The sequence below is a fragment of the Centruroides sculpturatus genome, unplaced genomic scaffold, assembly GCF_000671375.1.
Source record: "Centruroides sculpturatus isolate CEXI.00-Female unplaced genomic scaffold, Cexi_2.0 scaffold883, whole genome shotgun sequence".
In the NCBI taxonomy this organism is placed as follows: Eukaryota; Metazoa; Arthropoda; class Arachnida; order Scorpiones; family Buthidae; genus Centruroides; species Centruroides sculpturatus.
In genome coordinates, this window is record NW_019385114.1 from 130,441 (window position 1) to 144,994 (window position 14,554).

General features: G+C 34.6%; 1 protein-coding gene across 1 annotated transcript in view; it reads left to right on the forward strand.

Moving 5' to 3' along the window:
- Nucleotides 1-13,768, forward strand: part of LOC111634970 (neprilysin-2-like) — a 31,798-nt gene extending 18,030 nt beyond the window's left edge. The window contains exons 10-14 of the mRNA XM_023379820.1: nucleotides 1,406-1,652; nucleotides 1,735-1,833; nucleotides 11,862-11,939; nucleotides 12,041-12,046; nucleotides 13,643-13,768. Of these exons, the coding sequence (XP_023235588.1) occupies nucleotides 1,406-1,652; nucleotides 1,735-1,833; nucleotides 11,862-11,939; nucleotides 12,041-12,046; nucleotides 13,643-13,768 (556 nt within the window). The remainder of the gene's footprint in view (nucleotides 1-1,405; nucleotides 1,653-1,734; nucleotides 1,834-11,861; nucleotides 11,940-12,040; nucleotides 12,047-13,642) is intronic.
- The last annotated feature ends 786 nt before the right edge of the window (nucleotides 13,769-14,554 follow it).

The following is a 14,554-nucleotide window of genomic DNA, read 5'->3' on the forward strand; positions in this document are numbered from 1 at the left end:
GCTCATGTATTTAAGGATTCCTACAACGCGAAATTCGTATAAAGCGGAACATATCTACCGCGTTATACCGAGGTCTACTGTATCTGTTAACTAGGAAAGGGACGTGGAAGACAAACTATTGTCAATGGTTAAACAAATATAGAAACAATGCCGTGCTACTCCTGTATTTATGGAGCTGCATATTTTACACACATTTGTGAGCTTTAATGAAAAATGTTGATTACACGCTATGTATTTTTATTTGTTAGAAACGTTTACATTAATTTTACACTGTTTAGTTCATATTTTGCTCATCGTATGAATTGAACAATTACACTTAGGGGTGGATCTACATAGGGACTAATAGGACATGAGCCCTGGGCCTCAAGTGTCAAGGGCCCACAATAATTGAATTGTTATCACAAATTTTTAATAATTTTTCATTAACAATGAGCACTTATTGATATGAAGTTTGTCATTCAAAACCATTTCATAAATAAATATATATTTCAACTCTGATTTTGATGTTATTAAAAATAAATTTTAAAACCTGATTTAAAAATTTTTAATCTAACAAAAAGGGGCTCCCATTAGACTTCAATAAGCCTTAGGCCTCGAAAAACCTAGACCCGCCCCTGATTACGCTTATGTTCTGGATATGAGTGTACTTGTTTTCTTATTATATGAATATTCTGTTTAAAACTTTTTCCGCTAGACAACACTTTTGCAGGCCTGTAAAAGTGCCTGCAAAAATTGAATTCATGTATTTAGTTTCAAACTGTTTTCTTTTTGTAGAAACAAACAGACCCTTTTTCCTATAGTCACCATGGATTCGGCTAGGCCCATAAGTTAGGTAGCAGGTGCCAGAGACGGAACCTGACGTGTGAGTGAGATCTGTTACAAAGTTTCCGAGGTTACGAAACTCGGTTCACGCAAGAGAAAACTGGATAGCAAAAAATGGTGGGCTTCATCATTTCCAGTCAAGGCAGCCATGACAATTTATAAGCCGACTCGGATTTGCTTTCAGGTCCTCTATAGCAACATGCCAGTGCTTTTCCTATTTCAATCTTATACTTATCTAGATATATGGTTAACCTAATGCTTGATTTTCATCACATCTAAAGATTTCGGGCAAATTTCAATCTTTGGAACTATTATGTAGGTTTTATTACAGATAAATAATGAGAACGAGATTCCCATAAAAGCGTAACTGTTCGGAATTGTTTAAAAATGAATTTTTACAGTAATATAAAATTTCCCCCATTGCTCAGCTATCTAGCCTTGAATGAAAAAAGCAATTTACCATTCTTTTTATATTAAAAAATTATAAAAAGTACATTTAACATCAGTAAAATAATTTTTATATTTAATTAAATACTAGAAACCGAACACGTATACTTTTATTGATACCAATTCTTCTAAACAGAATAATTTACAACTTTCAAGTATGGGGTATAATTGTTCGTTATTTGCCTTACATCGACAACAATTTTAGACAGCTTTTAATCGACATGAGAGAATCTTTAAATTACAATCAAGAAACTTTAGTACAACTTCCGGGTATGAATAAATTGAAATGGAAAACTTGCATTAACGATATGGATATGTATACTGTGATCGGAATGAACTACGTGATGATAAAATCCATGAATAAAAAAGACGACATTAATGAGGTAGACTAGTAGTTTTACTCTCATAATGTAACTTTATAGCAAATGAAATTTTTTATTAAATTGTATTATGACATATTTTTAGGTGAAAAGTTATTCCAAACAAATACGCGAAACATTGGATGAAATATTTTCTGAAGAAGAGTGGTTCGATAGCTGCAGCAAAAATATCATCAGAATGAAAGTAAAATTTTAATTTTTATTTAATTTTTTCAATAATTTTCATATAACTGTTTTACATATATTATTGAGTATTTAAATATATATATAATAGATTATAGTTGTTTTACATAAATTATTAGTATCTTGAATAACTATTTGCGATCACTAGTGTGAGACTCTGGGCTGGGATGAAAAACATTCTTTTCACCAAAAATCTAAACAAAACGAATCTTGATCTTCGCGATTAATTAAAATTACGGGAATAAGAGAACTAAATTATAAAGGAAAAGGAAAAAATAAAATTATTTTAATATTAAAACAAAGCGAAAAAAGAAAAATTAGTAAATTAAATATTTTATAAGACAAGACGAAAAAAAAGGACATGTTAGTTAATATACAGGGTTCGTTCAACACCGAACGAAAGACGGTGTCGAATTGTATTCATACACAATTGTCTTTCTCGGGAACTGATCTGGTCCAATTTTACCCGGTAACCGAGAAAGACTAATCTCGAACCGAGAAAGAGGATTGAATTAATGACGAATAAAGTGACAATTTGCGAGACAGGAAGATATTTAAGCCCAGGCAACAAAGACACTCGTTTTTTGTCGTGGCGTCCCACGAAGTTATGTCCCTCGCTGGGGTGCTTCCCGTAAGATTCCACCTTCCTTCTTTGCCGATGTATCCTTCGAAATTTATAGACCTTCATTGAGAGAAACTTCGGAAATTCCGATCTGCACTCACTGGACATCGTTTCCTGTTCGACAACTGGAATGTGAATGCAACATTTGGTCAGCGATAGGAAACCACTTTCGTCGTCAGACTTTCCTCTTCTTCTTAAAAGACTATGTATACAAGGACGAAGTATACAAGGACTTCAATCCTTCGTGACTATAGAATTTTTTGTAAGTGAATTGTCTAATAAACGGGTTGTGTTGTTTGTAAATGAGGCATCGATTTCTGACTCAACCGCTCCCACATGACGTTGATTATTACCGCTCGGCAGTACAGCGACATGAAGACGATAACAATATCACATATAATCGTTAATTTCGTTATGATAAGTAATACAAGAAACCCCGACCATGTATAGTTCCACACTTCGAACATATGGATTTAAGATCGTACGCATTTTTCTATTTAGCATTTTTACATTTTGAGGCTTTTTTGCCTTTAGGTTCCTGCTTACGTTTTGCAGCTTTTACATTGAGTTATTCGCTCTTCATAGTAGTCAACTTACTACAAGCTTGTTCACAAACTCTGTAAGTTTTAACATCTTTCTCCAGCGTTAAATTTTTGCTCAGCAGGGAGCTTTTCACTATAAATTTCACTAAAAACACTGACTACTATTCTGTCTGTGATCAGGCTATCATGAAAGATACCAAATTCGCAAGTTGTACACTTATTCAACAATGCTGTCAGAAAATCAACGAAGTTTACGTTTACCCGTTGAACAATTTTGTTAAACACAAACCTTTCATACATAATGTTCACATTGCGTATGAAAGAATTTACCATTGGATTTAAAATAACCCTTAAACGCTTCAACTAACTTTTCCAGGATAGTTTTTTGTTCTTCCGAAAAAGTATTGAAAATGCTTACTGCTTCTGTGCAAACTCCAGACATAAATGCAACAATTTGTATCTTTACAGTCTTCCTTTCTAGTTTTGTAAGTGTTGCTATCATTCGAAATGTTGGTATCATGCCTTAATGGCAGTTTCTACTTTAGGGATAACGAAACCGGCGGTCTTGGATTAATGTTTCCTCAACTAACGACAGCTTACTGATCCATGACTATTTCAAGGATCTGAAATGATCCTTTCTCCCTGGTTTCGTTACCATGTGACGTCTGTCATATGCTAACGAAACCCCGGGATTAAGTAATTAAGTATACATTCGATAGTCGTCTAGACTCGAATAATTTGCATCAAACTTTCAGTAAAGCATAGTTGTCAATGAGAACGCCATGAGGTTCAGTATCGCATTTCTTGCAGATGGTTCGTTAAGTGACGTCACAATGTAGTCATTTCGCTTAATAACACCACTCAGTATCACCCTAAGAAGCGCGGTCAGTTGTCTGTCACTTCGAAGATTTGATATAACTACAATTAGGCCTCCAACGGGATCCCGGCTGTTTTTTCAACCGGGAAATTCTTGTCATCTCGGGAAATCCTGAAAATTTCTTAAAAATTCACTTTTTTCTTATCTTGTGTTAAAGTTGAGAATATTTTGCAAATAGAAAGTATAATAAACTCCTAACCCGTCAGAATACATTTGTATTGATTAATTTTAAGCCTGCTTATTTTTGCTATAAATTTTTGCTTATGACATGTCACAGATTGTCAATAATCAATATGTAGCTTATTTGTGACAGGACTCTGAAAAATCTTTACGTGTCAGAACCTGTAATATCTGGAATAATTGTGCTTTTTCTGTCTTAATTTTTAACCATGCCCAGTAGTTTCAATAACTGCACTTTATGCAAGGGTGTGCAAATTGGACAAGGGTGCAAACGAGTACGAAGTATGCAAGTATGAAGTTTTTCTTCATAAACCTGATTATTAAAGCCAAACGAACTGCCGAATTATCGGGTTGTAAGCTTGATGCTTCTAATAAGCAGTCGAGATAGACAAATCAAGAATACTAGACGGCAAAAGAAATACTGTAACGCATCTCGAAAACGAACTAGAAATCTTCCAGAGTACAGATGAAAAAACCAGGGCTGTGGAGTCGCGTAAAAATCTACCGACTCCGACTCCGACCAGAGGCGGATTTGTTACCGAAAGAAACCCGGAAATTTTGATGTCATCACGTGACCTCAGAATAAATAGATTCAATAAATAGAGTTCTAATAAAGATAGAGCGTAGAAACTTTTTATTCCAAAGCTAAAAGACTTCTCTAAGTAATATATAAATATGTATTTTATAATTTTTACTTTTCCAGCTGTTATATATAACAGAGGAATAGTGTAGCGCTTGCTGAAAAAATGTCCCCTTCCAAATTTTTACATTTTTGGACACGGGACACCTTGAAATTTCGAGATATACAAAACATTCGAGGTTTTTTCTATATGTGTGGATGTTAGACTGTGTGGGGGTCATTATTTTGTTCACCCTGTTTGAAGCCTAATAATTTCTGTAGTCAGAATGGTCAGAATCTGATTCAGATGGTTTAACACAGGTGTTAGTTATTAAGCGTTAAAGTGGTTGAACTAAATCGTGTCCCCATATACATTCTAACATCTTAAGGTGGCTATACACGTTAAGTTAATCCTTTGAGGCTGCCTGACCTCGAGGAACTTCAGAATTTCCTATCGCCCACAAACGAAGAAAACCTCTCAACAGAGGGTGGGGCAGCTTGCCCCGGGCGCCACTCGCAGAGGGGTTTGCATGATTTCCAAGAAAAAGATTTGTTTCTGGAGGGAGAGGGGGCGCCAATATATTGTCGCGGCCCGGGTGCCAGTTATGTTCGCTACGCCATTGTGTGTATTATTACGCCATTGATGTTTATTGGCAACAAATTCTATTAAAACTCGCGGGAAAAAAGTATGCATAGAAGTCTATGGTGTAAATAGTAGTAGTAGTGGTTTGGGTAGCACTGATCAAAAAATTAATTTTTCATACGAATAATTTTTTAATGGAATTATTTCAGATCACAAAATTAATTTTTCAAGAGAAATCTTGGGCTATAGATTATGTTAAAAAGCATCAATTATCAGCGAAAGACAATGGCAAGTCGATTTTACTACCAAAAAAAAATTCATGGATTAAATTTTATAGACGAATATATATTAATAATTCTCAACCACATCCGATATTAGTACAAATTGTAAACATTATTATCGCAAATTAATTTTATAATTTAATAATTAAAAAGAATTTATTAAACTTTGTCTTATTTTAAGTTGTCATGTTTTAATTTACTTGGATATTAAAACAATAAATTTTTTAAAATGTAGAAGAAAATGATAAAGAGTATCAAGATGTTTTATGAAAACGGAAGAAATGAATTGAGAAGTTTTCTAAATATTAAAATTATTTATAATTTTAATTTACTCAAGAAATTTTTTATCTGAAAATAATTTATAACGTAAAAAATTAATTTATTAAGTTATAAATAATAAAAGTTAATAAGATTATAGAAAATAATTCTTCCAAACATTCACGAGACATTGTTCTCACACACGTTTAGGTCGGCAGGAAAATCAAATGGTTTTTCAATTCTACTCCGGTGGTTGGTACAGTTCGCCAAAACTGTTAAATTTCCCCCCACACACTACCAGGAATTATAAAGGTCAGGCATGCATGGTTAATCCTCAAAGGATTAACTTAACGAGTATGGGCTCTTTTAGGCAAGAACATCTTAACGGGTTTTACTGTGCTATTATAAAATGGCTAAAAAGCTTACTTTGAGGATAGAGACGAGTTTTATTTTATTTTATTTTTTTAAATTTTGAATGCTAATAACGAGTAAAATATTCATTAAGAAACATGACACATGACCACTTTTAGGTCTTCATCCTGTCAACCATTAATTAAAAATTAAAATTTAATAGTATTAATGCCCCTTTATACGCAAGCTACAGTGCCAAATTTTGTTTCTTAAACTTTACCCATTCTGAGATATTGTTTAATAACTCGGAACAGAAAATANCCTGACCTCGAGGAACTTCAGAATTTCCTATCGCCCACAAACGAAGAAAACCTCTCAACAGAGGGTGGGGCAGCTTGCCCCGGGCGCCACTCGCAGAGGGGTTTGCATGATTTCCAAGAAAAAGATTTGTTTCTGGAGGGAGAGGGGGCGCCAATATATTGTCGCGGCCCGGGTGCCAGTTATGTTCGCTACGCCATTGTGTGTATTATTACGCCATTGATGTTTATTGGCAACAAATTCTATTAAAACTCGCGGGAAAAAAGTATGCATAGAAGTCTATGGTGTAAATAGTAGTAGTAGTGGTTTGGGTAGCACTGATCACAAAATTAATTTTTCATACGAATAATTTTTTAATGGAATTATTTCAGATCACAAAANTTGGCAACAAATTCTATTAAAACTCGCGGGAAAAAAGTATGCATAGAAGTCTATGGTGTAAATAGTAGTAGTAGTGGTTTGGGTAGCACTGATCAAAAAATTAATTTTTCATACGAATAATTTTTTAATGGAATTATTTCAGATCACAAAATTAATTTTTCAAGAGAAATCTTGAGCTATAGATTATGTTAAAAGGCACCAATTATCAGCGAAAGACAATGGCAAGTCGATTTTACTACCAAAAAAAATTCATGGATTAAATTTTATAGACGAATATATATTAATAATTCTCAACCACATCCGATATTAGTACAAATTGTAAACATTATTATCGCAAATTAATTTTATAATTTAATAATTAAAAAGAATTTATTAAACTTTGTCTTATTTTAAGTTGTCATGTTTTAATTTACTTGGATATTAAAACAATAAATTTTTTAAAATGTAAAAGAAAATGATATAGAGTATCGAGATGTTTTATGAAAACGGAAGAAATGAATTGAGAAGTTTTCTAAATATTAAAATTATTTATAATTTTAATTTACTCAAGAAATTTTTTATCTGAAAATAATTTATAACGTAAAAAATTAATTTATTAGGTTATAAATAATAAAAGTTAATAAGATTATAGAAAATAATTCTTCCAAACATTCACGAGACATTGTTCTCACACACGTTTAGGTCGGCAGGAAAATCAAATGGTTTTTCAATTCTACTCCGGTGGTTGGTACAGTTCGCCAAAACTGTTAAATTTCCCCCCCACACACTACCAGGAATTATAAAGGTCAGGCATGCATGGTTAATCCTCAAAGGATTAACTTAACGAGTATGGGCTCCTTTAGGCAAGAACATCTTAACGGGTTTTACTGTGCTATTATAAAATGGCTAAAAAGACACATGACCACTTTTAGGTCTTCATCCTGTCAACCATTAATTAAAAATTAAAATTTAATAGTATTAATGCCCCTTTATACGCAAGCTACAGTGCCAAATTTTGTTTCTTAAACTTTACCCATTCTGAGATATTGTTTAATAACTCGGAACAGAAAATAAAGAAATTAAACGAATTAGATGCCAACACACACGCGCGCGCGAATTTTTCCGCTTTACTGACTTTTTTGAGGGGTTCGGGAGGTCTCCAAACGTGTAGATTTAAAATAAAAAACTTGGAGGGTCAAATTTGACACGATTTCAATACTTTTCCGTTTTATATACATAACAAGTTGGTAAGTAAAAAGGAGTCGGAGTCGGCGGATTTTTTGACCACTCCGACTCCGACTCCGACTCCACAGCCTTGGAAAAAACATATAACATCTGTCTTCTCTCAAATGCATTAAAGACGATTCCACCTGCATCGATTGAATCGGAAAGGGCATTCTCAGTAGTAGAGCTTTTCCTTACTAAAATAAGAACTAGACTGAATAACCATTTTTGTATTTTAATTAAAATTTTATTATAAAAATTTACAATAATATTTTGTATTATGTTTTATTTAAATAACGAAAATTACTTTTTACGAGGGTAGTCCCAGAAGTACCCGACCTAACAAAGAAGGCACAAAAAATTTGGTAAAATATATTTTTATTTTTCAACATAGTCTCCTTTTAGCTCGATACACTTTTTCTAGCAATGTACAATAGCATCGATCCCCTGTTTATAGTTAGAACTGTCGAGCTTCTCAAAATAACCATCAACTGCAGACTCCACCTCTTCATTGTTGGCAAATCTTTTATCATCAAGCCATTTTTTTAAGTTTGGAAAGAGAAAATAATCCAAGGGGGTTAAATATGGAGAATAGGGTGCGTGAGGAAGCAATTTGAACTTTAACTCATTGATTTTGGCCATCGCAATAACGGATGTCTGAACTGGTGCGTTGTCTTGATGAACAACACTTTCTTTTTTGCGAAATGTGGCCGTTTTTTTTATCTAATCACTCAAGCGCTGCAATAAGTTCGCATAATACTTGCCGTTGATTGTTTTTCCTGGGCGCATCCCAAAAAACTGACGCCATGACCTTGCCAGCAAATGGAACTGTTTTCGTCTTCTTTGGAGCTGATTCTCCCCTTTCAGTTCATTGTTTCGACTGTTCTTTTGTCTCAGGTGTGAAGTGATGGACCCATGTTTCATCCGTGGTTATGAATCGACGCAAAAACTCGGCTTTGTTGCTGCGAAACATTGCCAAAGACTCGATTGAAACATCCTCATGACGCTGTTTTTGTCCCATTGTGAGCAAAAGTGGCACCCATCTTGCGCACAGCTTTTTCATGTCCAAATTTTCAGTTAAAATGCGATGTACAGCACTTTTTGAAATGCCTACCATGTCTGCTACCTCTCACACTTTGAGTCGACTGTCATCCAATACCATTTTGTGGATTTTTTCCACTATTTCTGGCATGGTTTCCTCACTTGGTCGACCACTACGATGTTCGTCTTGGCAGCTCGTACAGCCTCGTTTAAACTCTGTCACCCAATGTTTTATTGTTGTAAACTAGAGAGCAGACTCCCCCAGAGTAGAATCTAGCTCAGCTTTAATATTGGTTGGACTGAAACCTTTCAAATGAAAGTATTGTATCACATAACGATGACAAATTTTTTCCATGTTTACAAGTTCACTGAGATTGTCCATTATTTATGGCTGCCAAAAAAATACTATACAACGTAACATCTTCAAACTTCAAATTTAAGCTTTATAATGTTGATACTTTTGAACACAGTCGTTTTTTTCAAACAAGTACCGCCATCTATGTCAGGTCGGGTACTTCTGGGACGACCCTCGTAACTTAGAACTTTGATCTAAGTTCATTTTTTTTTCTTCAAATTTTCAACTCAATTTAAAGGCATTTTTGTTGTAAGCAGTTTCCAACAAACTTTAATAAACTTTTTCTATTTGTAAATATTTACGTAATTCAAAAGTAATTTTTATAAATATTTTACACATTATTAATATTTTTATTTTGGAGGTTGCAGGACATATTAAGTTACTTAAACATGAAGAATAATTATATCATTCAATTTTAAGATTTACAGTGGAACCCCGGTTAACGAACGTCCTGGTTAACGACCAAATCGGTTAACGAACTTTTATTTTACAAAAATTTTGTCTCGGATAACGAACGTAACGGTATTTTGTGTCAAATTTTAGTTGGTGTTAGGCATGCGTGAGTTAAGCATTCCTTTTCTGAGTGTTTGTGCTATACTTCTTTTTTCAGTTTTGTGATTTATATATTTAATCAATATGGCATCCAAGAAAGAAAAAAGTCATAGTGGCAATAGAAAACGACAACGCAATATAAACGGCAATGCGCTATCGCATTTGAGAAAAAGTTTGATTAAAAGAGTAAGACAATCAACTTTAGATCAATTTTTTGTTTCTTACGAAAAGAGTTTGTTTGTTTGTTAAGTTATGGCAACGCAACACTTGGGCGATCTGCCTAGGGGCCTTCTAAGAGGTGTTTTTAAGGGAAACTGGCCCCTATTTAGGCGTTACAGACTGGAGAAAACCCGGAAAATTCCACGTGGCCAGCCGTCTGAGCGAAGTGCGAATTCACGAACGAACTCCCCGAGTTTCGGGTACGAAACACGGGGACCGCTTAGCCACTGGTAGGCTTTCTTACCGAAAGACAATTCGACTCGAAGAATCTTCTGATTTATTTTTTGGAGGGGATTCCCCTTCTAAGCATTAAGGTTCGTATATCTCCACTTTTCTGCCACCAACTACAACAAACGAATGTATGTACAGTGCTATTTTATTAAACAAAGTTTACATATATGTTGCTGTAATGATAGATACTACGTTTTCCTAGATTTTCATCATAGAAAATCTACTGTATATTACAAATAAAATCACAAAAATTTCGGAGACTAGAACGGATTAATTGCATTTGCATTAATTTCTATGGAAAAAATTGCTTCAGTTAACAAACAATTCAATTAACGAACGAAGTCGCGGAACGGATTAAGTTCGTTAACCGGGGTTTCACTGTATTTTATATCTTAAAAATAATTAATTATATCTCGGGATTTCCCGGAACACCAGGAAACAGTGCACTTTTGTCCCGGAATCCCGGGACAAGCAAAAGACCAGGAAATGAGAAACTTTACCTACAATGCATTTTCATTTAAAAGTTTGTCGCAATCCAAACGTGTTGTGATAGTAGTTATATATTTATTAAATATTCCTAAATAATTTTTTGTTTATATTGTGTTAATTTTATTGATCATTTTGTGTTTATATTAATTAATTAAACAAATACAGCGCAGTGTCTTCTATACTGACTGCCTGTGCTATTCGCACAGGCAGTCAGTATAGAACTGGCAACAGTCACAATACAGATTGTAGGTAAATCGAGATCGAAGTGAGTCGTGGATTGGGTGCGAACGTAGTATAAGATGGCTTTCGGGCGTTGTCACAGTTGCTTCCGATGAAAAGGATTTGCATTCCGGATGATAATAATGGCCGCACATCCGATTTTAGTGCGGTTCTATTGTATTGTATTGTACCTTTTTGAAACTTACGTTCATAAATTTTTATAGTAACTTTTTAAAATCTTCACATTATATAACTTCTTTTTTAAATATCCATATCGCAAATAATCGATTAGTGAGACTAATTTAAAATAATTTTTAAAATTAATATTTCTCTGTTCTCTACATTTCTAACCTTTTTGATTTCACCAAAAATTTTATGTTTATTCTTCAAGATATTGCGAAAAGTATAGGCTTCCTCAAAACCTTCACATTTCACTCTTACCCTTCATAAATATAACAATATTAGGTTAAAATAGCCAAATTTTTATTATGATTTAAAATTTAATGTTTGTTCTGCTTGCTTTTTGCCTTGGCATATATGCTGAAATTAAATGAAATTACTAGTTCGGCTGAAATATGCATGACTAAAAATTAAATTAGGTTTTAAATTTAAAACGATATAAGTATAATTATTTTTATTTAGTCAATTTTTAAATTTTATTAAATCGAGAATTTTGCCTTTAATTTTTCGTTCTTCATTTTAATATAGTTGGGAAAAATTCAGCAGAATATCGGATATAAAAATGGTTCTCTAAATGTGGAATTCTTAAATAAGATGTTTGAAAATGTAAGTGAAAAACTACTGTTTAAATAATATATTTTAATTATTCTGTATTGTTTTTCAAAAATTTTATATTTATTTACTTAATTAACTAATTGATTTAATAGTTCAAGGTAATACATACACGATTGGACGGGCAAATGATTACAATATAAATAAGTAAATTCTATCTACCGGTAACAATGTAAAACATACTATAAAGCAAATATAACAAATATCATTAACAACTTTGAAACCTTGAGCAAAAATATTGATAATAAATATAAATAGAAACGGAATAAACATATTACCTGAAAATTATCTGAAATATTTAAAAATACACAAAAATTATCTGAAATAAAAATAAAAAAATACTTGAAAACTGTTGCCAAGGGATCAGCATAGGAAAGGCAACAAATTTCGGCACGGAGGTACTAAACATACCAAATATAGGCCAATATATGTAAGGTTAAACCGAAATTACCATCGAGAAAACGGCCTACCGGGAAATTTCCAATTTCTCAGTGGTCCAGTCCACTACTATTGCAAGTGATTCACTGCCTATACACAGGCAAACAATAACTTATTTATATATTTTTTGATACGTTCTATTTTCCTTAATTATACTATGCTTTTGTCCACTTTGGGGGTTATTGTGAATTGTTGTAAATGTTAAAAGAAATATATGTACGTATGTTAAAATATAAAGTTGTAAATGTAAAAATTTTTAAAAATACTTTTAAAAACTTTTGTATAAATTAATGTGTAACTCTTTAAAATTATAATTAGAAAATATAACGACTTGACTTGAAAGTAAAGTTGAGATAGCTGTCCTAGTTGGACTTAGCCATGTGTAAAGGGGAGGTTATAGAGGGATGAGTGAGGGGTAGATTGGGGAATGGAAGGTAATGGGATAGAAGAGGGGAAAAAGAGGTAGAAAGTGGAGGTAGAGTTTGGGATCACAATCCTGATTAGCATCGCACTTACAAAAGAAAACAGTAGTTGATGCAAACAACTTACAGATTGCCTGTCCGGCTAGACGGTTACAATAGTAAATACAGAACAAAGCGTACATGTAATCCACTGGTAATCCCGACCGAAAAGTACTACAGTACACTAAAACACAGGTATTACACTGATAGAATGTTACATAAAGGACAATGTTGTGATAACAGAAGACCAAGGTGACGAGACTGCTGATCGGAGCGAAGCACAGAGGATCACAGATGCAATCTATGTCCAGTACAAGAGACGCTACACGTGACACCATGACTCATGTAGGTGTTTCACCTACAGAGTGCAAGACCGTTGTTGCACAGAAGCAGGCAACGAAGACCAGTGGGCAATTTCACCAGTGAACCAACCAAAAATGCTGGTGACGAGAGTGGCGATCCCACCGGCTGTCAGTACAGAGTGAGATAGCAGAGGGATCATCGCATGTTGCTTCAGATGGAGTCCGAAGAACCGGTTAGGTTTGACGTAGGCCGGAATTATACTCGAAGCGACTACAAGAGTTTACGAATTTGGCAAACAGCTCAAAGATCTCCTGATCCTCGCAGAGAATGTTGGGTTCAGGAGGCCAACCTGAATCCCTTCCATAGACAGTGGTAGGTGAGTTCTTCTCGTTGTCTTTCGTACAGCGTACAGTGAAAGATGTAATGGAGGGCGTCTCCTTCAGAGACGCCATCACAACCGCACCTATCATTATTGATCCTTTTGAATCTTGTTAGGTAAGAGGGGAAGTTACCATGACCTGTCAAGCATTGCGTGATGGCATGAGAAATGGTGAAGTAGCTGAGAGCCTGTCTTTTATTAATCGACGGAAGAAACTTGTGGGTGGTTCTGCCAGTGGTTGAGGTAGCCCAATCCTTTTGCCACTCCTCCATTATACAGTCCCTGATGTTGTTCTTGATATGGACGATGGGAATATTAGAAAAAATGGTGGTGATGTACATTGTGGTGGCCTTTTTAGCAAGGGCATCAGCGTGTTCATTGCCTTTATTACCCGTGTGCTCAGGCACTCAGGTAAAACTGAGTTGAGCAAATTTGCTGAGGTTTCTGGCAAGATGTCTGACCTCCATGCCAGTTCTTGTGCACTTATTATTGTTCGAAAGAACATTAATCACATACATACTGTCTGTGTTGATACAGATGCTACCATCGTAGATCCTCCTATTTTTAGTGATGGTGCTTAGAGCTTTATAAACCGCTAGCAGTTCTGCCTGGTTGTTAGTACAATGCATGTGCAGCCGGTAATATTGCTGATGCTGAATCTCATTCTCACTATCATAGATGACGAAGGCTGCACCGGTACCCTTATCATTGCGTGAGCCATCTGTGTAGATGTTCCAGTGGGCTCTGCTGTTGCTATAATGATTGTTCCTGACATTAATGGTATAGCTACTCGTCTCTCCTGGGTGTCTTCCGAGAGTACTTCCAGTAAGATAATTGTCTAACTTGTAATTAATAATGGAGTCAATCAAGTTCGCACTATTAGGAGGAATCAAATCCTTGCTACAGAGATTCCGTATCTCCTCGGTGGTAATATTCTGATGGTTAATGGTCATCATGTTCCACTGCCAGAAGATCTCTTTAATGCGTAGGTGAATGGGGATAATGTTAGCTATAACCAGCAGCGCATC